At 44.7% G+C, this 26,307-nt stretch overlaps 1 protein-coding gene across 3 annotated transcripts; it reads left to right on the forward strand.

Annotated features, from left to right (window-relative positions):
• Positions 1-6,524: 6,524 nt before the first annotated feature.
• On the forward strand, positions 6,525-26,301 carry WDR31 (WD repeat domain 31). Of its 3 annotated transcripts, none has more exons than XM_030858955.2 (11): positions 6,525-7,301; positions 10,168-10,264; positions 16,832-16,972; positions 17,416-17,548; positions 18,962-19,036; positions 19,753-19,897; positions 20,001-20,101; positions 21,290-21,357; positions 22,328-22,469; positions 24,033-24,195; positions 25,752-26,301. In XM_030858955.2, the coding sequence occupies exons 3-11, from the start codon at positions 16,860-16,862 to the stop codon at positions 25,910-25,912; spliced, it is 1,101 nt and encodes a 366-aa protein (XP_030714815.1). In that variant the 5' UTR covers positions 6,525-7,301; positions 10,168-10,264; positions 16,832-16,859; the 3' UTR covers positions 25,913-26,301. The 3 variants fall into 3 exon arrangements, with proteins under 3 accessions (XP_030714815.1, XP_060156575.1, XP_030714816.1); XM_060300592.1 differs by having other exon boundaries at positions 17,419-17,548; XM_030858956.2 differs by lacking the exon at positions 17,416-17,548.
• Positions 26,302-26,307: the final 6 nt, after the last annotated feature.

The following is a 26,307-nucleotide window of genomic DNA, read 5'->3' on the forward strand; positions in this document are numbered from 1 at the left end:
GTGATTTTGTGTGGAGGGAAAAGAGACTGGGGAGAGCAGGGGGAGAAGAAGGGGTTAAGGTCCTTGGGGAAAGTGGGGCCCCTTCATTGGGTGTGGCCTTAGAGCTGTGGTAGCCCTAGGAGGACTGGAGGCAGAAAAGCAGGGACAAAATCCCCGGAAGTGCTCCCAGGCAGAGGGACTAGACAGTGAAAGGGGCTTAGGTGGGAATGGATTTACTTTCATAAAATTAGAATCATGTGTTCCAGCACTCAGGGGCTGAGTTAGACCAGAACTGGAAGATCAGCCCCTTCCCTTAATGTGTATCCAACACATTGTGTGCCCAACATATGTCCCCATGGGAAGCCTCAGGATACTCATAAACTCCCAAGTGGTGGCTCTCAAGCTTCATCAGACTTCAGAATCACCTGGAGTGGTCAGGGGAGAGGGGTAGTTAAGCATACAGACTTCCCAGTAAGATTCTCATTCACAAGTCTGTCATGGACCCAGGAATCTGCATTTGTGGCAGTTGTGCTGAGACTAGGCTACAAATGTGCCCTCTGGCTGCTCCTAGAAACAACTGCCCTAAGACGGTGGAGACAAGAAAGAAAAAAAAAGAGGACTGCCCTGGTGGCACAGTGGTTAAGAATCCGCCTGCCAATGCAGGGCACTTGGGTTTGAGCCCTGGTCTGGGAAGATCCCACGTGCTGCGGAGCAACTAACCCCGTGCGCCACAACTACTGAGCCTGCGCTCTAGAGCCCATGAGCCACAACTACTGAGCCGACACGCCACAACTACTGAAGCCCGCACGCCTAGAACCCGTGCTCTGCAACAAGAGAAGCCACCGCAATAAGAAGCCTGAGCACTGCAACGAAGAGTAGCCTCCACTCGCTGCAATGAAGAACCAACGCAGCCAAAAATAAAATATAAATAAATTTATTTTTAAAAAAAGAGAAAAAGAAAGGGAGAAAGAGAGAAAGAGAAAGAAGGGAGGAAGGAAGGAAGGAAGGAAGGAAGCAAGCAAGCAAGCAAGCAAGCAAGAAAAAAAGAAAAAGAAAGAAAGGAAAGAAAAGAATGAAAGGAAGCAGAAAACATTGCTCATAGTAAGGGTTTTTTGGTTGTTTCAGTGAGCACTGGGGATTGAATATATATTTCATACTGAGGGTCATGATCAAAAATGTTTGAAAGCTACTGCTCTAAGGTGACCTCTGGAGCCTTGGTGGGAGGGGGAGGGCTGAATTTGAACTTTAGGGCTTGCCTAGACAGGACACAGTGAGCAGGGGACAGAGAAGAATGGACACCTTTGTTACATTTTAGTCATTCAACAGATTTATTGCACATCTACCTATGTGCCAGGCCATATTTAAGACACTGAGGATACAATAGGAAAGAAGAACAAAGTCTACTCTCCAGGACAAATAAAACACATGGATATGTAATATAATGTTGTTAAGTGATAAGAGCTACGAAAAAGACTCACGTGATATAGGAAGGAGGGCTTGACGGAGGTGCTGATCTAGAGAGGATGATGGAGGAGGTCTCTTGAAGGTGTGGCACTGGAACTGTGCCCTAGATAAAGACAGCAAGCAAACTGTGAGAATATCTGGGGAAGGAGCTTTCCATACAGAGGGACAAGCAAGGGCAAAATTTCCTTTTATACCATGAACTCTGCTCTCTCCCCTCACCAAAGAACCGTACACAATTTACATTCTGAAACGGTGCTACCAGTATATTTACAGATCCTCACACATGATAAAATATTCATTAGCTCCTACTACATGACATAGGTGGGAAAGTATTTATTTATTTATTTTATTTTGGGCTGCATTGGGTCTTCGTTGCTGTGAGTGGGCTTTCTCTAGTTGTGGTGAGCAGGGACTACTCTTCTTTGCAGTGCGCGGGCTTCTCCTTGCGGTGGCTTCTCTTGTTGCAGAGCATGGGCTCCAGGCGCACAGTCTTCAGTAGTTGCAGCAGTGGGCTCAGTAGTTGTGGCTCACAGGTTCTAGAGCTCAGGCTCAGTAGTTGTGGCGCACGGGCTTAGTTGCTCTGCTGCATGTGAGATCTTCCTGGACCAGGGATCGAACCCCGTGTCCCCTGCGTTGGCAGGCGGATTCCTATCCACCGCACCACCAGGGAAGTCTAGAACGTATTTATTTTTTAAAAATTGGGATTATCTGTACATTCTGCTCTATAATATGACTTTTCACTTGCTTATGACATTTGGTTTTGGTCTTTTTTTTTTTTAACTTTTTAGTAGTGAACATTTGGGAAAGTCTGTTGGAAAGGACAATTCCCGGCCCTTACTCTCCCGCAGGCCTGCTCTTTAATGGCAGACCCAGCCCTTGACTGCCTGCGTGTCTCTGGTGTCAGGGCTGGAAATCATCTGACTGGGGTCTGCATGGTTTCCAGCAGTGGCAAAAAGACTCTCAACACTGTGACTTCTTTTCTCCTGTGATGTATTCACAGCACAACCAGCCTCAGCTGTCACCTTTAAGAGGGACTCAGCAGCCTGCCAGTGCAGACAGCCTCAGACCACATGTGGTGAAGTCCAGGCCCCTGAGGAGAGAGAGTCCTCTCTGCTCTGGCCAGGGCAGATCCAGAAGGGACCAGATGAGACCAGATCTTGTCTCCGGAAGGCTCTCAGGACCAGCCCACTTCAGAGGAGAGACAATATCAAACTGGGCAAGTCCAGGAGAGAATAACCAGCTCAGGCAGTAAAAAGCCAAGAACTAGGATTATATTTATACAAGGCAGAGTTCGAGGCACGGGTAGAGTTAAGCCGAGGGGATGAAAGGTGAAGGGGAAGGAGGCAGTACGTGAGCTTATGTTGCTTACACCCACAGCGTTCCATCTGTGTCCTAATCGGCTGTCCATGACTGTGCCCCTCTTTCATTTTTTATTCAGAAATACTCAATGATTAAAAAAAGAAAGAAAAAAAATACAACCAGGGGAAAGAAGTCTTAACATCATAGAGGATCCCATCCATCCTTATATGCATCAGTATTTGGAGGGTGAGAAGTGAACGTAATGACCAGAAGTGGTTGTTTAAAAAGAAAAGAAAAAAAAGGAAGAGAAGAAAAAAATACAGCCGTGCCAAAAAGACTCAATGAGCATCTACTATGTGTTAGAACTGCGCTGTCCAATACCATAGCCACTAGCCACATATGGCTACTTAAAGTTAAAATTGAATACAACTTAAAAACCAGTTCTTTAGTTGCACTAGACACATTTCAGGTGCTCAGTAGCCACAGGTGGCTTGGGGCCAGGTACTGGACAGTGCAGATACAGGGCACTGACATCATCTTGGAATGTTTTATTGCAGCGCTGTGCTAGACCCCGGGTTAGACACCAGCAATAGATCCAGGTGTAATCAATCAGTCACTGCCCACACAGAACTCCCAGTCACGTGAGAAAAACAAGCAAATGAGAAATTATGCTAGGCTGGGGAAAGTGTGTGGTCTTTGTAAGCACGAAAGGAAAGATGGCCAACTCAGTCTGGAGGAAGACAGGAATGGTAGGCAAGACTTGAGGGTAGAGAGGGAGATGGCCTGTAAGCTGAGGATAAATAGTTAGGCAGAAAAAAGAGACGAAATTGAGCTATTTGTAATGAGGTGGATAGACCTAGAGTCTGTCATACAGAGGGAAGTACGTCAGAAAGAGAGAGACAAATACCATATGCTAACACATATATATGGAATTTAAGAAAAAAAAATGTCATGAAGAACCTAGGGGTGAAACAGGAATAAAGACACAGACTTACTAGAGAATGGACTTGAGGCTATGGGGAGGGGGAAGGGTAAACGGTGACAAAGCGATAAAGAGGCATGGACATATATACACTACCAAACGTAAGGTAGATAGCTAGTGGGAAGCAGCCGCATAGCACAGGGAGATCAGCTCGGTGCTTTGTGACCGCCTGGAGGGGTGGGATAGGGAGGGTGGGAGGGAGGGAGACGCAAGCGGGAAGAGATATGGGAACATATGTATATATATAACTGATTCATTTTGTTGTGAAGCTGAAACTAACATACCATTGTAAAGCAATTATACTCCAATAAAGATGTTTAAAAAAAAATTAAATTTAAAAAAAAAAAAAAAAGGAGACCTAGGAGAGCTTGTGGGAAGAGGCTTCCATTGTGGGGGCTTTCTCCAAGACCTTGTGACCAGCCCCAGGGAACATTCCACCCCTGGTCTTAAGGGTGGTATAACCCAACCAAGCATCTAACTGTAAAGGTGTGTACAAAGTGGTGGGGGGCTTACCACTACTAAATTAGCTACTACTACTAACTTCTAAAGCTTCCTGGGGCACTATGAGAGCGAGCTGTGTTCGAGGTGCTAAAAGGTCTGGGTTTTCTTTTGTAGGCAGTGGTGAGGAACTGAAGGTCTTAAAGAAAAAAAAAAATAGTTAGGCAGAGATAGGTGAGGGAAGTAAGGAGCCCTAGGCAGAGGGAACAACTATGCAAGGATTCACAGGTGACAGCTGAAGAGCCAAGGAGCTGCAAGCAGTTTCGACCATCATAGCGTATAGTATGGGTGGTAGAGGTGGAAGATGAGGCTCAAAAGGTATATACCAAACCTTATAGACCTAATGAAGGAATTTGGATATTAGCTATCTGTTGTGTATAAGAAACCATCCCAAAGATAGCGGCTTAAAATGGCAACTGTTTATTTGTTCACGTTTCTGTGGGTTGGCAAATTGGGCTGGGCTGAGCTCAGCTGGGCTGTTTTTCTGATGGTTACTCCTGGGATCGCAGTCATCTGATTGCTCAACTGGGGCTGGATGGTCTAAAATGCCATATGTCTGGCATTCGGTGCTACCTATTGGTTGGGCCATGTGTCTTAAACAGGCTTGCCTGGGCTTCTTCCCATGGCGGCAGTGTTCCAAGGTGAGAGCAGAAACTACTAGAACTTTCGAGGCTTAAATTCAAAAGTAACACAATGTCACTTCCACCACATTATATTGGTCAAAAGAAGTTACAAGTCCAGCTCTGATAGGAGAAGCTACAACAAATTTGTGGCCATTTAGATCCATTACACGCTGGGGTGATGTTGGCCTGAACCAGGGCGGTGGATAGAGAGAAGTGGAGAGATTTTTATTTTTAGGATATTTTGGAGTCAGAATTGAGAGGTCTTGGGGTTTGTTCTGGAACAAAGAGGAGAGGGTGAAGTTACAAATGACTCCTAGATCCTTGGCTTGCGTGATTGATGAATGGTGGTGGCCAGTACTCAGAGAGAAAAGAGGAAGAACAGGTTTGGGGGGAGGATAATGTTTCCAGTGTGAGTCATGTCAAGGAGAAGTGTCCTTTAGACAGCTAGGTGGAGATGGGCAGGAGGCAGGTGTATATGCAGATCTAAGGAGGAGTCTGGCTAGAGATACCAGTTTGGGAGTCTCAGGTGCCTTAAGCCTAAAGCATCTTCCAGAGGGGCTGCATCCCCAGAGCATATTACCGGCAGGGATCTGGTAAGTCAACTCTGTGGCTGCACTGAGCCTAGCGCAGGGCAAAGCAATCAGTCTCTCCTGATTGCCAGGTTGTTATTGAGTTTCTAGGGAGAGCCCTCAGCTCTGAACTAGATCAATGTTGCAAGTGGCAACAGTTCCTGTCAGGCGGGAGGTCTCCTAACAACAGGTCACTGACTAATAAAGTAATGAATGCAACAACACTGAGGCAGCATCAACAGGGGCTAGAGGAACCCTGATGGGGAAGCCGTGGAGGGGATTCCCTCTCTCGGTTGGATGATAGACGCCATGGCCAGCCCTGACATTCTATGAAGGTACATTTCCCTCACCATCCCAACCTCCACTCCCACAGACACCTAACTTTCAGAAACTGCACAAGTCGTCATTGAAGACAGTTCTGCTGGGAGATCAACACTGCAGGAGGCACCTGTTAGGGTGTGAAAGAAATGTTGGCTAAGGTCCTTGCCATTCATTCATTCATTCATTTATTCATTTGTTCATTCATTCAACAAACATTCAACAAGCCCTTAGCAAACCCTGTTCTCTGTACTAGGAATACAGAGATGAATAGGCTCTAGTCTAGAAGCAATTCGACTGCAACTACAAAAACTTTGTCTTGTAGCTGCTGTCAGTTTCCGGAACTGTCTTCCCATTGGACCTCAAGAAGTACTGCGGGGTCTCTTTGCTATGGTGATGGGCTATAAAGGTTTGATGAACGAAAGAATGAATGGAATAGGGAAGTGGGAGACCCGGGGAAGTGTACAAAGAGGGATCTCTGCCTGGGTGGTATCAGGGAAAACGCCAAAGAAATAAAGCAACATCTCTATCTGGATGAAGAATAAGTTAAAAGAGGACATTTATTAAGTGCTTTCTCCGTGGCTATTACAGTGATACCCTCTTTCCTTGGATTATATAGATTCTCTGGCAGCGCTGTCTTGGGCACATCGATCCTATTCTCTGGAACCTCGTCCACGCACTGTTGCAGTAAGAAGGCAGGGCGGGGCGCTCTCGGCTCGACCCCGGGAGACGTCAGGCGAGAGGAACGGCGATTCGGCGGCCGGCGAGGGCGCCCGGAGGGTTTTCGCCAGAACTCCAGCCCTAGCGACGCGCGCCTTGTTGCTAAGGGCGGAGGCGCGGGAGGCTGTGGACCTTGGAGGTCGCGGTTGCCCTCCGGCTCGGCGTCCTCCGTCGGCCTCAGCTTCCAGCCCGACCGGCCGGCCGGAGGGTATGGAGCCCGAGGCGGGAGGAAAAGGCGCAGCTGGCGGGAGGGGAGGTGGGAGCCGTCGCTCTCTCTGAGCCGAAGCCTCTTGCCTGACCGAAGAGGGGAGGGGGTTCCCAGGTCCGGCCTTGCGTTGGGTGGCGTTACATACAGTCTTGGGCAAACACCCCTCCACCCACTCCTACCCCCGACCCCCATCAAAAATAAGCTTTGGCCATACGCTTAGAGAGGGCGAGGGGCATTTGTGATCTGAACAGCCAGAAAGGAAAAACTGCGCACAGGTTATCCCCAAAACTTGGGGCAACCTTGGGAGTTCTGACCTAGTACTGATTCCCTGACTGACTTCGGGCAAGACGCTGTTATTCTCTGAGCCTCTGTACCATTAGTGGGTCAAATCAGACCGTTTCCCACTTGCTTCTGGTTTTGTTTCTGTTTGAGCTTTGGTTTAGATTCCTTGGTCTTCCAGAGTGTAGATTAGATGTGTGCAGAGGGAGATGTGAGGAGAGGGAGTGGGATATGAAATCATCATTTACATGAACAGTCGACCAGGAGTCCAGCTGAATAAGCTCCAGTACCCCATCTTCACCCCTGTGTGACCTTTAGCAACTCATGACTCTGAGTCCCAGTTTCTTCATGGAAAATGACAGGTGGGTATATTCTGGAATATATCAAGGAATGTTGTACTGGAGAGTTAAAAGAGTGTTCTAAGAGTTATGTTTAGAGTGACCACTGAGGGACTTCCCTGGTGGTCCAGTGGTTGACTCCGAGCTTCCACTGCAGGAGGCACGGGTTGGATCCCTCGTCGGGGAACTAAGATCCCGCATGTGGCGCGGTGCGGCCAAAAAAAAAAATAGTGACCACTGAGTACCTCAAAGCCTTTGAAAAGCAAATTGGGGCAGAAATGGGTCCTGGGATTCAGATTTAGAGATTTAGGCCTGATTGCACCTTGGAACCAACAAGGACATTGAGAGCCATATTGAATTGCAGGGTTTCCCAAGTCCTCTGTAGCCTTTCCAGGCCTGATATCGGGGACAGGGCAGGGTAACCGCCTGAAGGATCTGTTGTTGGAGAGTTTTAAAGGACTTCATGTTGTTGGGTCCTTAAAAAGCTTCTTGCCAAGCAGACTCTCCCACCTTAGTATTTCATTCATTCATTCACTCAAGAGATATTTGCCTTGCATCTGTTTTCCCAGGCTATGCTTAAAGTGCAAATACAAAAAATGAACAAGACATTATCCCTCCTCTCAAGTATAGTGCATGTTCACAATATAAACCATGGCAGGTAACTGAACAGTATTTTCATTTCTTAGTCTACTCATAATAAATTACAACATGGACATTATTCAAGTACCTATATTTTGTTCTCAAGGTTTTAAATTGCCTTGCTATATATTATCTAACATAATGAACTCTTAGCCTTAGAGTAATCAGTCACTCTGGTCAGGAGACATCATTGGCTTCAGTTTAATATCCTCCAGACTCATTTCCACTTGCATATGTTCTCTGTGTATATTTGTAATGTAAATTTAATATATGTGTATTAAGAGTAGAATTAATAAGAGTGAAATTGCTGCTTTCAGCATTGCTATCACTGTTAATCTAGTAATCATGCTAGTAGTCATCATTTGTTCCTAACAGTTTGCCAGGTTGAACCAAGAGTTTAGAATGCACTAGCTTTTGCAGAGATGCAGTATAGTATGCTGGTAGGGAGCAAAGCCTCTGGAGTCTGAATGCCTGGATTCAGGTTTCAGCTTCAGCACTTATTTACAACTTATTTGTAAACTTGGGCAAGTTACCTAACATCTCTGTACCTGACTTTTCTCATCTGCAAAATGAGGATAGTAACAACATGTATCTAAGAGGCTTGTGGAATAGATTAAATGAGTTAAATATAAAGCACTTAAACAGTCCTTTAAGTGCTATTTTTAATCTTCACAGAAGCCCAATGATAGTTATTATCCCATTTTACACATAGGAAACTGAGACTTAGAGAGGTTCAGCAACTTGCCCTAGGCCACAGTATAACTAATTCAAATCTAGGCCTCATTTCAAGGCTAATGCACCTAATTAAATATTATTCTGACTATGCTGCTCTAAATTATGAGAATAAGCCATACTATCAAACAATAATTAGAATTTATTTGAATTTTTTTAAAAATAAATTTATGTATTTATTTATTTTTGGCTGCATTGGGTCTTTGTTGCTGCGCGTGGGGGGCTTTCTCTAGTTGCAGAGAGCGGGGGCTACTCTTTGTTGCGGTGCGCGGGCTTCTCATTGCGGGGGCGTCTCTTGTTGCGGAGCACAGGCTCTCTGCTCTCGGCGCGCGGGCTTCAGTAGTTGTGGTTCACAGACTCTAGAGCACAGCCTCAGTAGTTGTGGCACATGGGCTTAGCGCAGGCTTCAGTAGTTGTGGTCCACAGACTCTAGAGCACAGCCTCAGTAGGTGCGGCGCATGGGCTTAGTTGCTCCGAGGCATGTGGGATCTTCCTGGACCAGGCCTCGAACCCTTGTCCCCAGCATTGGCAGGCAGATTCTTAACCACTGCACCACCAGGAAAGTCCCTATTTGAATTCTTAAAATACAGTTGTTGGGACTTCCCTGGTGGTCCAGTAGTTAAGACAACCTGCTTCCAGCGCAGGGGGTATGGGTTTGATCCCTGGTTGGGGAACTAAGATCCCACATGCCTCGGGGCCAAAAAAACAAAACATAAAAACAGAAGTAATATTGTAACAAATTCAATAAAGGCTTAAAAAAAAATGGTCCATATCAAAATAGAGTTGTTAAAATGCAATAAAACTGTGTTTCTTCTTTGTAGATGTTGATAATGGAAATTCTGGGCCAGAAATCAGGAGGTCTACCTAGTTAGAATTTTGAGCAAATGATGTTTCTGCCCACTTTCTCCAGATCTTTAAATAAAGAGTTTATATGTGATGATTTTGAAAAGCACTTCCATCTCAAATTCTATGATTCATCTTAATAAAGTATTATTTTAAACAGGAAAAATTGCCTTTCTCACAAAAACAGAAAGCTCTGAAGTAAGCAGTCACCTCTGAAGATTTTTGACGAACAGAAGTACTATGAGTAAAATTAAAATATTTAATGATGAATTTAAATATATCCTATTTTGCATATTTTAAAAATAGTTGTATAATTAACATTATGGTATAGTTTCCCTAATTATTGGAAATGTGCAGTTATAAAATCTTGGAATTGGGCTTCCCTGGTGGCGTGGTGGTTGAGAGTCCGCCTGCCAATGCAGGGGACGCGGGTTCGTGCCCCGGTCTGGGAGCCTGTGCTCTGTGGCAGGGGAGGTCACATCAGTGAGAGCCCATGTACCGCAAAAAAGAAAAAAAAAAAAAATCTTGGAATTTTGCAGAATAGCTCTTCCTTTGTGAGGGAAAATACACTTAATCTCTTTAATTAACAATCTCTTATTTACCTTGTAAATCTCCTTTTAGTGCAAACATATGCTTAGAGAAGAGATTAATTTAAGTGTCTTTTCACTAATTACAGAGATTAGGAAGTGGCTGCCTGGACTATTTTCCAAAGGATAAACTTTACAAAAGTATTGAATACAGCAGCTCACCGAGAAGATCCTACTGGTTTGGGGGTAAGTAATTCTAAAGGTTTTCTTTTCCTTAGAATGTCCCATGAATACACTTCAGATGGAAGTATGGCTCTCAGAAGACACCAGCTAAGAATCCAATCAGTTTTAAGCAGAGCCAATCCATTTATAGCATATGCAGTTTCCAGTGACCTAGATCTATGGATGCCATCTGTCCTTAGTTTGATGACAGGGTTGAAAAATGGGTTAGGTTGGCAGATAGGAAGCCCTGCAACCTCTGTCTAACTACAAACAATACAACATTCCAAGCTTTTTGAAAACTATCCTGAACATTTTCCTGTGGGCATATTTGTGTTACCTGAAAAACTGGATTCCCCTGTTGGTGGGTGTCAAGCCAAAAGACACAACCAAGCCAAAGAGCTTGGAGAGAAGGAAGGATTTAGTACTTGCAGCAAGAACACCAGGGATATTTCCCAAAACAGTGTCTCTCCGAACAGCAAAACTGGGGAAGTTTTACGATAAGGGTGCATGCATATTTATGAAAGGGCTCAGGTGGTGTATGCATATTCATGAGGGGCTTGAGCATAGGAGAATTCAGCCTAGAATTGGGGCAAAGGCTGACAGAGTTTCAGCTCTAGTTGGTTGAAGTCATCAGGGTTAGCAAAGGTCAGCACCATCATTCCTTAAGTTCCAGTGAGTCTTGGGGTTGAGTGCTTGAGGGGGTTTTGGATCCTGCAAAATAGCTCAAGAATGTGCCTCAGGCTAACCTTTACCTTCAAAACAGAACTGGGAGTCTTTACAACTGATTTATTATCTCCCTGACCTGGTCAAGAGCAAAAGCCTTGTGGCCAGGCTTAGATCACAAAATGGCTGAGGCCTAAAATGGCTTCTCTTACGTCAAAGAAATTATGTCTGGTTCCGTTCCTCTGAGGACCCTCTGCCCTGTCTGCCGATGCTTGTGCTTGTTATAGAGAATCCTACAATGTCTGAACTAGAAGGGACCTTAGGTTCGCTATTTCACAACAAATGTGTTTGTCACACTGTGCAAGCCACTTGAAGTACAGAGAAGAATATGAGAGTCCTTCCTCTTATGGAGCATATAGTCTACTAAGAATCATTTAATCTGGTGTCCTCATTTATAGATGAGGAGGCTGGGGCACAGAGGGGAGGATAGAGGAGCTCAAGGACACACAGTGAGATGAAGCAGGGCTGGGGCTAGAGCCCAGGGCTCCTGATGCCACTCACAGTGTTCTTTCCGCTGCATTTGCTTCTACACTGGTGTCAACTTAAAAAATATTTACAACCTAAAAGTTGAGAGTTATATTTTATTTGGCAGGAATTTTTAGGACTTCAACTCGGGAGGCAGCATCCCAAGTAGCCCTGAGAGAACTGCTCCGAGGAGTCGAGGGGGGAGCTAGGATATATAGGAGTTTTGCAACAAAGGGCAGGTAGTCGGGAACATCAAAAGATTACTGTTAATTAAAGAAAACCATATATGTCAAGTTAAGGAATTTAGGGCTTTTCTAGGTATGGGAAGATGCAAGAGTCTCGGCTCACTGAAATCACTCTTTTTTTTTTGAAGATTTATTTATTATTTATTTATGTATTTTATTTATTTTTGGCTGCGTCGGGTCTTAGTTGCGGCATGCGGGATCATCGTTGGGGCATGCGGGATCTTTCGTTGGGGCGCACCAGCTCTTCATTGTGGTGCGCCTGATCTCAGAGAGGCAGCAGTGAGTGGTGGTGTGAAGCGAGATCTTAATTCCCTGCCCAGGAACTGAACCTGGGTAACCTGGATGAAAACCAGGAATCCCAGCCACCACACCCCCTGGCTCTTGCCCCCAGTAAAAAATACATTTCTCACGGAGGCAAAACTGTAAAAACAGGTACAAAGTTTATCGTTAGAGACATAGCACAGCAACAAGTGGGAGATCACACAGAGAAAGTTTGTTAAGATAGAAGCAAGGCAGAGACGCACACCCGGAGAGAAAGGGTGTGGGCATCCTCCCTAATGAGGAGGAGCGCAGTAAAGAGGTGGTTAGGTCATTTATATAGGGCAATTCTTCCGGGTCTTTGTTTACCTTTGGCCAATTATCTGGTTTCTTTTTCCACACGTGACCTGCCTTAGGAGTCTCTACAACATGTGTGCGCAACGTTTTTCCAAGATGGATTACAGCCCAGAGGCCTATGGGACAGCCTTAGCATCACATATTACATCACATATTATGGGGTGGTGCCCCCTCCTTTTTTAAATTTTTTTAATTTTTTGGTCTTCATTGCTGTGTGCAGGCTTTCTCTAGCTGCGGCGAGCCAGGGCTACTCTTTGTTTTGGTGCGCAGGCTTCTCATTGCGGTGGATTCTCTTGTTGTGGATCACGGGCTCTAGGTGCACGGGCTTCTGTAGTTGTGGCATACGGGCTCAGTAGTTGTGGCTCACGGCCTCTAGAGCTCAGGCTCAGTAGTTGTGGCTCACGGGCTTAGTTGCTCCGTGGCATGTGGGATCTTCCCAGATCAGGGCTCAAACCCGTGTCCCCTGCATTGGCAGGCGGATTCTTAACCATTCTGAGCCACCAGGGAAGCCCCCCAACTTTTTTGACCACCAAGGAGGCTTTCTGCACATGTGCAATGTTTTCCATGCCCTAAGGATGATCTCTTGATCTTTTAACAGGGTTTAGTCCTACTCTGTCCCTGCCATAAAAATGTCCAATGTCTGGTGATTTACCCTATTTCTGTTGCTGGTTTTTATATTGAGGTACAGATCTCGAAATGTAGTCAGGAGTCCGGTCATAAGTGTGTAGTCCGGAGCCCATTTGTCTTTTGCCTCAGGAAATGTAAATGGGGCTGGTAATGAACGTCCGGCCTGGAGCCCATCTTCTTCTCACCCCAGGAAGTGTGAACAGGAGGCCAGGTGTAAATGTCTAGCCTGGAGCCCATCTATCTCCTGCCTCACGCGGGCTTGTCACTAGTTGTGGCATGTGGGTTTTCTCTTCTTTAGCTGTGGCACGCAGATGCCAGGGCACATGGGCTCTGTAGTTTGGGGCATGCAGGCTCTCTAGTTGAGGCACAAGAGCTCAGTAGTTGTGGCACGTGGGCTTAGTTGCCCCGCCGCATGTGAGATCTTAGTTCCCCGATCAGGACCCGTGTCCCCTGCATTGTAAGGTGGATTCTTTACCACTGGACCACCAGGGAAGCCCCTGAAATCACTCCTTTGATATGCAGGATACTGGGGCCAGTATCCTGTGTTTTCGTATCCTGAGTTTCCTCTGGGCTTACCAGCTCACCATAGGCTGTGGCTTCAATCGCTGATGACTGTGACATCCTTTGTTTACTGATATGGCAGGAAATATTCCATTTCTCACTGGTTACCTATTCTTGTCAGGAGGTCAATTCTGGCAACTTTCAAATGTAGGCTGAAATTCTTCTGGAAAACTGTGGTGGGTTTTTTGTTTTAAGTGTGTTTTTTTTTTAATCTATTTTATTGAAGTATAGTTGATTTACAATGTTGTGTTAATTTCTGCTATACAGTAAAGTGATTCAGTTATACATATATATACATTCTTTTTCATATTTTTTTCATTATGGTTTATCACAGGATATTGAATATAGTTCCCTGTGCTATACAGTAGGACCGTGCTGTTTATCCATTCTATATATTATAGCCTGCATCTGCTAATCTCAAATTTCCGATCCATCCCTCACACACACACTGCCTCCGCCCGCTCCTTGGCAACTGCAAGTCTGTTCTGTATGTCTGTGAGTCTGTTTCTGTTTCGTAGATAAGTTCATTTGTGTCATATTTTAGATTCCATGTATAAGTGATATCATATGGTATCACTTTCTCTTTCTGACTTACTTCACTTAGTATGATAATCTCTAGTTGCATCCATGTTGCTGCTAATGGCAATATTTCATTCTTTTTTATGGCTGAGTAGTTTTCCATTATATATATGTACCACATCTTCTTTATCCATTCATCCATTGATAGACATTTAAGTTGCTTCCATGTCTTGGCTGTTGTAAACAGTGCTGCTATGAACATTGGTGTGCATGTATCTTTTCGAATGATAGTTTTCTCTGGATATATGCCCAGGAGTGGGGTTGCAGGATCATACTATTTTTAGTTTTTTGAGGAACCTCCATACTGTGGAAAGCTGTGGTTTTTAAAGGGAATGATATGGGACTTCCCTGGTGGTCCAGTGGTTAAGACTCTGAGCTTCCACTGCAGGGGGCCCAGGTTCAATCCCTAGTTGGGGAACTAAGATCCTACATGCCATGCGGCCAAAAAAAAAAAAGGTAATGATGTGATGGAGAATACTTGGTGAGTTTTAGCTGCTGTTTCTGCCTGTAGACTGTTCTTCCTAGAACTAGGTAGGCTGGTCATGCCCATAAGAGACTCATCTCCTAGAATTTCTTTAAGCAGAGCCCCAGAAGAGATGGGGACTGGGTTCTCCCACCTCCACCCTCTGGCATCTCAGGGGACAGCTAGTTGCAGAGGAACATTACCCAGAGTAGCTGAGATTAGGTCCTAGTCACGTACCTTCAGTCCTAGCAGATGTCCACACTGGCCACATCTTCTGGTCTCTTTTTTTTCTCTGTTTCACCAGCAACCAGTATAGGACCTGCACAAATTAGGTGCTTAGGGGGTGTTTCCTGAATGAGTGTATGCGTGAGTATCTCTCTTTCTCTTTAGTTCTCGCCTTGTTAGTTGTTGGGGGTGATGCAAGTAAATCTAGAAAACATTTAATAATTCTTTTTATTTGAATATAGTGTATCATCCATTATTGACATTATTTAATTTCTACGCCAGTGGCTCTCAAAGTTTTTGGCCTCAGGACTTCCTTGCACTCTTAAAAATTACTGAGGACCTCAAACAGCCTTTGTTTATATAACTTGTAGATTGGATTCTACTCTGCCACCTCCTTTTGACATTAAAACTGAGATATTTTAAAAATAGTTACATATTAACTCATTAAAAAATAAAACTATTGCATGTAAACATAAATAACAATTTTACGAAAAATAAACATACTTTTGAAAACACAAAAAATCTTGGTTGGAAGAGAGTGGTATTGTTTTACATTTTTGCAAATCTCTTTACTGTTTGGCTTAAACAGAAGACAGTTGGAGTCTCATATCTGCTTCTGCATTCAATCTATTGCAGTATGTTGTTTGGGTTATAGTATAAGAAGAAAATCAGGCCTCACACAGAGACATAGTTGGAAAAAGGAGTATCGGAAAAAGGAGTATCTCACAGACTCCCTGAAAGGTCTCAGGAATCCCCAGCAGTCCTGAGACCACACTTTGAGAACTGCTGGTCAGGTCATCAGCTGTATTGTCTCATTTAGTGTCACTGTCTCCCACATCTCATTCTTACTACAGCATAACCTCATGACCCTGGCACACTGATTTAGAGAAGTGTCACAGTGAAATTATTTAATAGCAATCCGGCAAGCTAGGAAGGTTATATAGCCTTTTAGAATAACTAAGGCTCTTTTTCAAGAAGCTTTATTACTGGTGTAAATTATTCTCTCTCCCTCTCTTTTTTTTGGCCACACCTCGTGGCTTGCAGGATCTCAGTTCCCCGACCAGGGATTGAACCCGGGACACAGCAGTGAAAGCCCGAATCCTAACCACTAGGTCACCAGGGAACCCCCTCATTATTTCCAAATACATACTCTTAGTATTTATTTTATTATGGCAGAATATATTTACATAGCATACAATTTATTATTATTTATTATTATTATTTAGTACATAGACAACATTATGCAACCATCACCACTGTCTAGTTCCAGAACATTTTCATTGCCCCAAGGCAACTTTGTACCTATTAAGTAGCCATTCCCCATTACGCCATCCCTTGGCAACCACTGATCTGCTTTCTGTCTCTATAGATTTGCTGATTATGGGTATTGCATAGAGATGGATTCATACAATATGTGGCGTTTTGTGACTGGCTTCTTTTGCTTAGTATTATGTTTTCAAGGTTCATCATGTTATACTATGTATCAGTACCTCATTCCTTTTTTTTTTTTTTCCACTGGGCCACGCAGCTTGCAGGATCTTAGTTCCCCTACCAGGGATTGAACCTGGGCCCTTGGCAGTGAAAGCGCAGAGTCCTAACCACTGGACTGCCGGGAATTCCCAGTACTTCATTCCTTTTTATGGCTGAATAATATTCATTGTGGGTATAAACCTCATTTTGTTTATTCATTTATCTGTTGATGGATATTTGAGTTGTTTTCCCCTTTTGGCTATCGTGAACAGCGCTGCTATGAACATACATGTATAAATTTTGGTTCGAACACCTGTTTTCAATTCGTTGGGCTATATCCCCAGGAGTAGAATTGTTGGATCGCATAAGAATTCTATGTTTGACTTACTGGGGAACATCTTAATATTTTCAAAATTAGTTTTGTTTTTGCTTTTGTTTATCTGCTAATGCTGTATTGGAGGATGCATTCCCAGGGCCATAAGAGTGAGGCAGAAAAAGGAGGAAAGCAAATACCTACAGTTTGTCTTTTTCAAAAAAAGGATTTTTACATAACCATACTACCTACCATTATTGTGCCTAACACAGTTAACAGTGTGTATTCTTCTTTTTACTAAACAGGGAACACAACTTCCAGCAGCCACGTGGGATGCTATTCGGGTGCCATCTGAAACGAGCTCGTCCCCAGAAGGTCTCATGCAGGTTCTGTGCAGTGATGGGGAAACTGCAGAGCAAACTCAAATACAGCAATTATAAATACAGGTACAGCAGCCCTCCCTTGAGTGGGATCCCAAGTTTTACGCTGCATTACAATTCTCCCCTAAAGAAAGAGAAGGCCCAGAGCCATCACTGATGACCTTCCCTGAACAGTCAGTTTGGTCTGTTTCCTTTTGGATAAGAAACATCTTAGTAGGTAGTGTCTGCAGCCACAGAGAGAGGGGCCCTACATCTTTGGGAATCATCTCTAGAGTGAGCAAAGACTCTGGGCTTCTTCCTTTATCAGATTCCAGTCATTCACTCATTCTGAGCATTTACAGAGTTAATAATACCATTTCTGGTGATGTCAGCATGTCTCCTTTCTCTACTCCTTTTCTATCTTTCTCCTCAGCCTGGCCTGAATTCCTACCATAACCCACACTCTTCTTCCCCTTGCTCCACTGTGCACCCTATACCATTGGGCCCCTCATTTTCCATCCTCTCTTTAGCAGGCCAGATGGATTTAGAGACGAGAGAACTCAAACTAAAGCTTTTCAAGAGTATAGCCCAGCCCACGTGGATACCGTCTCTGTTGTTGCTGCTCTGAACTCAGACCTCTGTGTCTCCGGAGGAAAAGATAAGGTGGGGTGTGCAGTGCTTCCCAGGGAACCAGCTTATTGCAGAGAAGGGAACGGAAGGGAACCCTGCATTTCTAGCAGCAACGTTGAGTAGTGTTAAAAATATGGGCTTTAGAGTTAGAAAGACTGGGTTTAAATTCCTGCTCTGCAACTTTGTATTACTTTGGGCAAGTCTTTTAATTCTCTTGAGCTTCAGTCTCCTTATCTATTAAGTGGGGATAGTAATGTCAACTGCACAGGACCGTTGCGAGGACTGAATGGTAAGACGCTTGGTACTCTGCCAGACCACCCACATGATTTTTATGAATGACAAGTATCCTTATTCCAGCCCGTCCATTTGTAACCTACCTGCAGACACAGGAGTTATAGCAGCAAAAGGAAACTTCTAGTCTCTTTTATGCCTCTCTTCTGCCAAAATGTCTACTTTGGTGTGCATCGTGATTCCTCCCATTGTCACTAAATCTCTTTGCTTTCTCTCCCTCATATTTGGATCTATTGTAGCACTCAGATCTAGGCTCTTGCTGGCAAAAATGTTGATTATTTTGTGATAAATAATGCCTCTAATTTTCGGTAGCCATTTAGAATCTTCAAATTCCATTTTCATACTGTATTTCCTTGATTCCAAGATGCACATTTCTGCATTTTAACACCTCTGAAATCGGGATGCATCTAAAAATTGATGATATCACCATTTAATTAGCAGCATTTTGTCTTAACATCTATATCATCTTAGACGTATGAAATTTTATATATATGATCCTCACCTGTGAGGGGTAGATAGAGGAAGGGTTATCCTCTGTTTTGCAGATTAATAAACTGGGATTTAATTAGGTCAAGTGCTAACACGCTCCTTATTCCCTAGCAATGAACTACAGAGACTGGGCCAGAGAATGCTCTGAAATCCTGTTTAGGGGGAGAAATACAATAAAATAGTAAAGTATGTACCTGGAAAAAGGATGGAAGGAAATTTTAACAATGATTCTCTCTGGCAGATGGGATATGGATGAGATATTTTGAAATTAAAAAAAAGGATCTGTTTCACAACAATGTGACTATACTTTTAACACTACTGAACTGTACACCTAAAAATGATTAAGATGGTAAATTTGAAAAAAAAGAAAAAGTATGATACAGTTTTAGGGGAAAAAATCTAATCCCACGTAGATTTTCCTTCAGGATCTACAACCAGAAGAACCTCAACCTAAATCAGTTCCCCCAGGGGAGTGTTATCCCAAGCCCATCCGTAAGGTTCAGAGGAGTGGCCCAGTGGCTTGGGGAGAGACAGAAGAACTCAAAGTAGGGGGGCATAAGGACCGAGCAACAATAAAACCTTGATAGAGAGGGAGAAATTAGGTAGAGAATGAGGTAAAGGCTTGTTGTTTCAGTTCAACTAAAATATTCTAATGACTCTCTGCAGACAGTTGTGGCCTATAACTGGAGAACTGGAAATGTGGTGAAAAGGTTGAAAGGACATGAGCGTGAAATCACAAAGGTAATTGTCATATGATTATTATCATGGAGGGAATTTGGAATTGAATAAAGGAATGTCTAATAGCTCTAGGTAGTAAGAGTGATTGAATATTCAGTGTTAAGGAAAAATGCTGGGGCTTCATTTGACGGTGTGAAGCCCTACTCCAGGAAAAGCAAAGCAAACCATTCACTAGCTATTGTTACAGGTATAGGAGACTAAATTTTTGTTTCATTATTAAGCCCTTCATAGCCCGAGTGGGAAATAGAGAAGGCTGAGATTAACTCTCCCTGACCTATCCTAGCCTAACAGGGTCTTGTATTGAAGGCTTACTGAGTGTTTACTATAGCTAGGGAAATGACAAACTCTCCATGCTCAGGAACCTTTTAGCCTAGCTGGGGAAATGTTTAAAAAGCCAACAACAGTTAAATAAAAATTAATTTGTTAAAGAGCATTACATAGTAGACTGAGCTTCCAGTGAAAATGGTAATGTCAATTTATATAACTCGCCTCTCTGAAGTCCACCTAAATGAACTAAAAATTCACAAGCAAACTCCATCATAATGAAACTAGGCATCAGCGACAATCACACAGCACAGAATATACTTACCTACCAGGTACACTGCATTTGGAACCAGCCTGAGAAAGAACTCCAGGCTCTAGCAGTCTTATCTCCAGCTCTTTTTCCCATTTTCAAGTCCAATGAAACAAACACACTGGAGCTTTTTTTTCTTGAGCAGATAGCTTGTATTCACAAATCAGGCCAGTTCTTCAGTGCCTCTCGCGACAAGATGGTCATGATGTGGGACTTGCAAGGCTCCTCACAACCAAGGCAGCAGTTCTCCGGCCACAGCATGGTGGTCACTGGATTGGCTGTGAGTCCAGGTAAGGTAAAGCTAGCTGATCTCTTCCCAACACCGTTGTACTTTCTGAAAAGCCCTGTTCCAGGCCTATCTCATGGACCGTCTTCTTGCCACTGTTTCCAAAGACACATCACAGCTATGCACTGGCTCTCGTGACAACACCCTCCTTCTGTGGGATGTGGGGACCGGACAGTGTGCGGAGAGAGCATCAGTCTCCAGGAACCTGGTATGAACTCAAACTTGGTACAGAGCAGGGCAGCAGGAGGGAGCATGGGGTGAGGAAGGGCCTGGGAAAGAGATCAGGAGACACATGACCAGGCACTAGAGGACTGGGTCCTAATTACTGCTCACCCCCCAACTCTCTGTTAGACCCCGGCCTCTCAGGGTTATCGGATTAGATGATCTCTTAAGTTCTTCCATCCCAGAGAACAACTCCACTAGTTTATATTGGAGTTTTAAATGGTGTCCTCACTTATTCCTTCAAAACATAGTTATTCCGTATCTTCTGTGGACCAGATACTGTGCCAGAAGCAGGGTTAGTGACCCAGGGCACAGTCCCTGGGCTCCAGGAGCTCACAGTTTATGCTTATTGTGTGTTCTGTATATGTAACATTATGCAGAGAAATAAGCATGACCTTTTGCTGTATGTGTAATTTGCTCTGCTTATGAAGACCAGTGTTTTCTGTAGCAAACTGGTATATCAACTCCACAGCCTTTGGGGTCAGTCATACCTGGATTCAAATCATGGATTCCTTACTTTTTAGGTGTGCTACCCCAAGAAACTTACTTAGCGTCTCAGTGTCTTCATTTATACAATGGGGAGAATTATATCACCTCACGTGGTAATGTTCTTTAGTGGTTGTCAAATGTCAGTCATAGTCATCTTTTCCAGTTTTGAAGACAACTGCCCATGGAAACATGTGCTTGCCCTGTGCCCCTCCATATTTGTGCAGGTTTCTGGAAGAAAAGAAAATCGTGTTACCCTGGGTTGTTCTGAAAACTGTTTCATGTCTGTCCAGCAGGGGCTGCAAGGATAAAGCAAAACAAGAACACTCTTCCTGAACCCTGTGAGGCCTCAAGCTAGGGTTTCGTTGATCTCACTTTAGAACAGGGGCTGCTCTCCTTAGGTGTAACCCAGCCAGCGGTGTTTGGGTTTCAGGCACTCTAAGAGTGCCTGCATCATCTTGGGGCTCACAACTGGCCCAGCTGCTTCCATTGCTGCTGATAACCTAGGAACTGCAGGTCGAGCATGACTGGTGGGAATCTGCAAAACATAAAATCCCTCTAAGTCAGATGTGCTAGGTTCGACATCTTTGAGAAGTGATGGCAGAGATGCTATTTAGCGAGATTTCCAGGAATTACAGCAGAGGAATGACATGGTATGGAGAAGTTTTGAAAATTTTGCCTCTTCCAGGTCACTCACCTGTGCTGGGTCCCCAGAGAACCTTATATACTCCAGACCTCTGAAGATAAAACCATCAGGTGGGCTTACTAAGCAGCAAGAAATTGTTTCTGGTGAAGGTTTGTGGCTCCCATGCTTACATAACCTGTTCCTACTCTGCTTCTCCACATTGCTTCTCCTTCCACCCCTCTGCCCCTCGCCAGTGCTGGGGTCTCTCTGATTTGGGTGGATCATGGATCATGTGGTTAGAGGTTGAGTGGCAGGAGGTCATCTTGTTCTGACCGGTTTCCAAGCAGCTGATTCTGCCAGCCCCCACTGTGGAGACGTGTTCAGAGTAAACTCAGAGTCAGTCACTCACTCGTCCCGCCCCTCAAGCGGCCCTTGCTTGGCTCCATATGTTCTCAATCACTCAGCCCTCTGGTGAAGCCCTCCCTGTGGAAGTAGGGTCAGAATCACCGTCAGGCAAGTCAGGTGAAGTAAACCCTTCTTAGACTAGAAAGCATGACCAGAAACTTTGGATCTCAGAAGAGATTCTACTTAGAAAATGGGAGGAAGGAGATAAAGAGGTAAAAATGAGACAAGAGGCAAAACAAAACAGTCCCAGTAGACCCCATGGCTCAGGTTGGCCAAGACCTATAAATCTTCTGTATCTGATTCTGGAATGATGACTGCTCCTCTCCATCATGATAAGTATCTTTAAATTTTTTTTTTAAATCGCAGACACAGAAATATTCTCTTGTCTGTTGAAAGTAGTATCCCAAAGGACCAAATTAACAAATTAACTTGTACAATTAAGATACTTGGTCTAAATTCCTGTTAATTAGATCTCAGAATAGAAGGAACTCAGATGTCATTCAGTTTGGTTATTTCCTGCCAGCTTTGGAGTCTCTGAGATTGATCTGGTTCACGTTGCTGTTTTTAGGTAAATCACGGCGTTCCATTCTGACTGGCCAAGGCGGCAAAGAGCCAAGACTTTGCCGTTAACAAGTTGTTACAGGTGCCTTTCAGCACGTTTACTATAAACCCATTCCCTGCTGTAATTTCTTTCAGATTATGGGACAGTCGGGGGCTGCAGGTAGCTCATGTATTTCCCGCAAAGCAGCACATCCAGACCTACTGCGAGGTCAGTGAGGATGGACACAAGTGTATCTCCTGCAGCAGCGGCTTTGGAGGCGAAGGCTGTGAAGCCACGGTGAGAAACTGCAAGGTTCCAGGTGTTTGGTTGCTGATGAGAAATGACTTCCTCTGGCTTCCTGCCTGTACTGGGCCACACAGGCAGGCTCTACTAATGTCTCAGGCCTATTCCAAGTGCATACTGTCAGTGATCCTTTGCATTCCAGACACTTGTTTCAAGGAACCACCATTGCCTAAGCTCTCTGCATTGGTCGCAGAAAAGAGGAGTGTGATGAAAGTCAAGATAGGAAGGCATTAAATACAGAACCAGCCTGTTAATGTCCCTACTCCCAACAGAGCTTAGAAAGGGGAGGGACTGTTTGAAGAAACAAGTGTGTTCCCACTGTACGTGTGGTCACAGTAAAGGAGTTCAAGCTCTTCGGGAAGTTTGGAGCTCTAGTGTTGGGTGAGGGCCCATCCCATCCCTAACCCATATACCTTTCCTTGCAGTTAATTTCGGGATTGATTGCCTAGGCTCCTCCGAAGTACCTTGGATTTCTCTCTTTCTTTCTTTCTTTCTTTTTTTTGGTTGCACCACACAGCTTGCAGGATCTTAGTTCCCCGACCAGGGATCAAATCCGTGCCCTCAGCAGTGAAAGCAGAGTCCTAACCACTAGACTGCCAGGGAATTCCCAGTACCTTGTATTTTTAATTGTGAGATATCAGTTTAAAGGCTTATCTATAATCCAAATAGGACAATTACAGTTCCCATTTTATTGGACACTTACTATGTGCAAGGCACTGGGCTGAGCACATTATAGTGCATTATCTCATTTAATCCTTAAAACAACCTTGTGAGTTAGGTATTATTATAGTTCCCATTTTACAGATGAGGAAATAGAGGCACGGCAAGTTGAAATCTCTTGTACAAGACCACACTAGTAAATGGTAGGTTGAGGTGTTGAATCCCAGGCTATTGATGTAGCATCTCTTCTCCAGGCTAAGCATTTCCAGCTCTTATATCTGTTCCTTGGATGACATGGTGTCCAGTGATTTCATTATTTTTTGGGCACAATTCCATCTGCTCTTGTCTGTGAGCATTATTCTCCAGGTGTGGTCTGATTTGTATCAACAAGAGTGGGCTGGCAGGACTATCGTCTCCCTAGTTATAGAATCTAGTCTTCTTATACCAAGATTCAGTGTCTAGGCATTACATCGGAAGGTCTGCACCTGTATGTACTTATGAGAAGGTGCTCCTAACTATGGGGCCCCACAGGACCCACAGATGCCAAGAGGCTGTTATAAGGCAGCTCTTGAGCTGTCATAGAAGAACCCCATTCTGTCCCGTCGTGCTACAGGACTTGGAGCTTTCACTAACCATGATGATAATAATGAAGGCAACAACCCTCTGGCACATCCTTAACCTGGGTTGTTTGAGGCATAGTTGTTGCTGAAATAGTCACCGCATGGCTGGATGCTTGGGTGTGTGGATGGGATGGATGAAGATAAGGGTGTCTATGAGGAGGTAAGTGGAGGGAATAGGTGCATCATGAGACGCCGGGGAGAGGATATCAGTGAATGAAGCATGTCTAAAGCTGGAGAAATACGTACGTGTGAGCCAGCCTCTGTCATTACTTTGCAGTTGTGGGACCTAAGGCAGACGCGGAACAGAATCTGTGAGTACAAGGGGCACTTCCAGACTGTAGCATCCTGTGTCTTTCTACCAAGAGCATTAGCCTTGATGCCTATGATTGCTACCTCATCGCATGACTGCAAGGTGAAGATCTGGAACCAAGACAGCGGAGGTAAGGAGCCTGCTGTTAATGCTTCTCAAGGATACATGAAGCCCTACAGGCTGCCTTAAAACTCTTCCTTCCATAGCTCAGCATATACAAAGCCACCCATGTCCTGCCACTGTCCAGTCCCATAGTGGTTAAGAGGTGACACCAAAAGGCCAGAATCTTTGTCCAATCTCTGCTAGGAGCTGTCACCATGTAACCCCTGGTGTCTTGTTGTACAGATTCATTCCTGAGAGCTCAAATGTATTTTGATTCTTTTATTCTTTCTACCTGAAGTTCCTCATCTGGTTTTAACTTGTGATGCTCAAAATGTCTGGAAAAGAGAACAAGAATTGCCATTTTAAAGTTCATCCTCGAGGACAAAAATGAGACCCTTAGCTCAGAGGGCATGAGGTAGCCCCCGTTGAAAAATTTGACATTTTTCCATGTCAAAATGCAGGGTAAGGATAGTCTCAGAAAGACTCTGCCCTCTCTTGACTCTGCAGCCAAGGTTTGGGATCGCAGTAAGGTAGTGACACTTCAAAGCACCAGAGAAAAAGATGTTTAGGGAACAAGCTGCCCAGAGTCCTCCATGCAGTGGTGCGGCAGAACCAGCTCCTACTGGCTGATTGTTAAATATTCAGGAATATTTAATACGGTCGTGGTGGGAGTATTTACACCATGAAAACTGGCAAATGCTATGAATGAAGGTAGTTTTTTTTTCCTTCCAAAAAGCCAGTTTACCAGCACCCCACTGCCTCAGTGCTATTCTGTCCTGGACACTGGCTTCTGCCAGACACAGGGATAACATTAATTTAGAGAACCTCAGGCCAGATCCCTTTGACAGTCATCTCCCAGAAACTCAGCTCCCAGCAGGGGAGGATAGGGTCGCTCCCTCAGAGAAAAGGTATGGGATCACGTCTAGTGGCTCACAAGCCAGGTGTGGGATCACGTCTAGTGGCTCACAGCGAGTGCAGCCTGGCTGCACCCTCCCGTGGAGTTGTGGGAGGAGGGGGAGAGCAGCTGTTCTAGATGCAGGAATCAAAAACCTGAGCCAGGGAGAACCAGGTGTGCAAGCGCTGCCCTGCCTGCTAGGCATGAAAGTGTAGCTCTTAGACGAGCAGAGCCTGCAAGATGCAAATGGAGGAGACTGGGTCAGCTGGCAGCCTCAGGCCGCCCTTCAGCTCCCCCATCATCCTTTGTCCTGAAGGGAGCTAGACCCCAGGGAGCCAGCAGCTGAAGATCAGTGTTCTTATCTGTTTTCTCTGAGCTGACCCATGCTTTGTTCTCTGGGCAGGTGTCTGAGGGTAGCATTTTAACATGGCCTTGCAGTGAGGCCCCAGTTGTCCAACGTACTTCCAGGTGGCATACGTCTTGTTGGGTCCACGTGCCATTCTCTAGACTTGACGTCTTGGGGTTGACTTCCCCTCTGATGCACGTTCCTCTGAGGCACACAGTACCTCTCTCTTCTGGGTTAGATGCACATAGCACGTGCTTTATTTCTGAGGGTTTCTTACAGAGACACTGCCTTTCATGACATGTGCACTCTTGGCCTAACGTGCTGGTTCCCCCTTCCTTCCCAGCCTGCCTTTTCACCTTGTCTCTGGATGGATCAGGACCTTTGACTTCCCTGGCTGTGGCTGACACCGTCTCCTTATTGTGTGCAAGTTTCAGCAGAGGAATTCGCTTACTCAGGGTGGACGATAGCCGAGGGCTGGAACTGCAGGAAGTGGCAGGATTCTGAGGCCAAGACACCTTCACTGGACAATAGCAAACTGTGGCCCCTCCTTACTCAGTGTGACTTTGTGTTTTTCCATGTTCTCTTGCGGGGAGGGCCATGTGGAATGGTGTTCTTTGCTTAGGCTCCCTTGGAAGGTATATCAGTGTTAGAAGCCAATTTAAGTCTAGTGGTTCAAACTCAGGTGCAGAGATTAGAAATATGGACTCAACCATAAGGTTCTCAAACTAAGTTAAATCCAAATGCGATTTTTAGTGAGCTTTGGGGACTGCTCTTCAAAAAAAAGTTAATGGGCCTCTTGCTTTCTGAGATGGCCCACACTCTGTCCGTGGAGTGTGTTTCTCCCAAGGCTGTCTCGCCTTTTGAGACAGACCGCATTCTGTCTATGGAATGTGTATCTC

The sequence above is a fragment of the Globicephala melas genome, chromosome 6 (assembly GCF_963455315.2).
Source record: "Globicephala melas chromosome 6, mGloMel1.2, whole genome shotgun sequence".
In the NCBI taxonomy this organism is placed as follows: Eukaryota; Metazoa; Chordata; class Mammalia; order Artiodactyla; family Delphinidae; genus Globicephala; species Globicephala melas.

Coding starts and splice junctions, on each gene's coding strand:
- WDR31 (XM_030858955.2), top strand. CDS start 16,860: ATGCTATTCGGGTGCCATCTGAAACGAGCTCGTCCCCAGAAGGTCTCA. Junction 20,102..21,289: donor CATCAGTCTCCAGGAACCTG/GTATGAACTCAA, acceptor TGCCTCTTCCAG/GTCACTCACCTGTGCTGGGT. Junction 24,196..25,751: donor CTGGAACCAAGACAGCGGAG/GTAAGGAGCCTG, acceptor CTTCCTTCCCAG/CCTGCCTTTTCACCTTGTCT.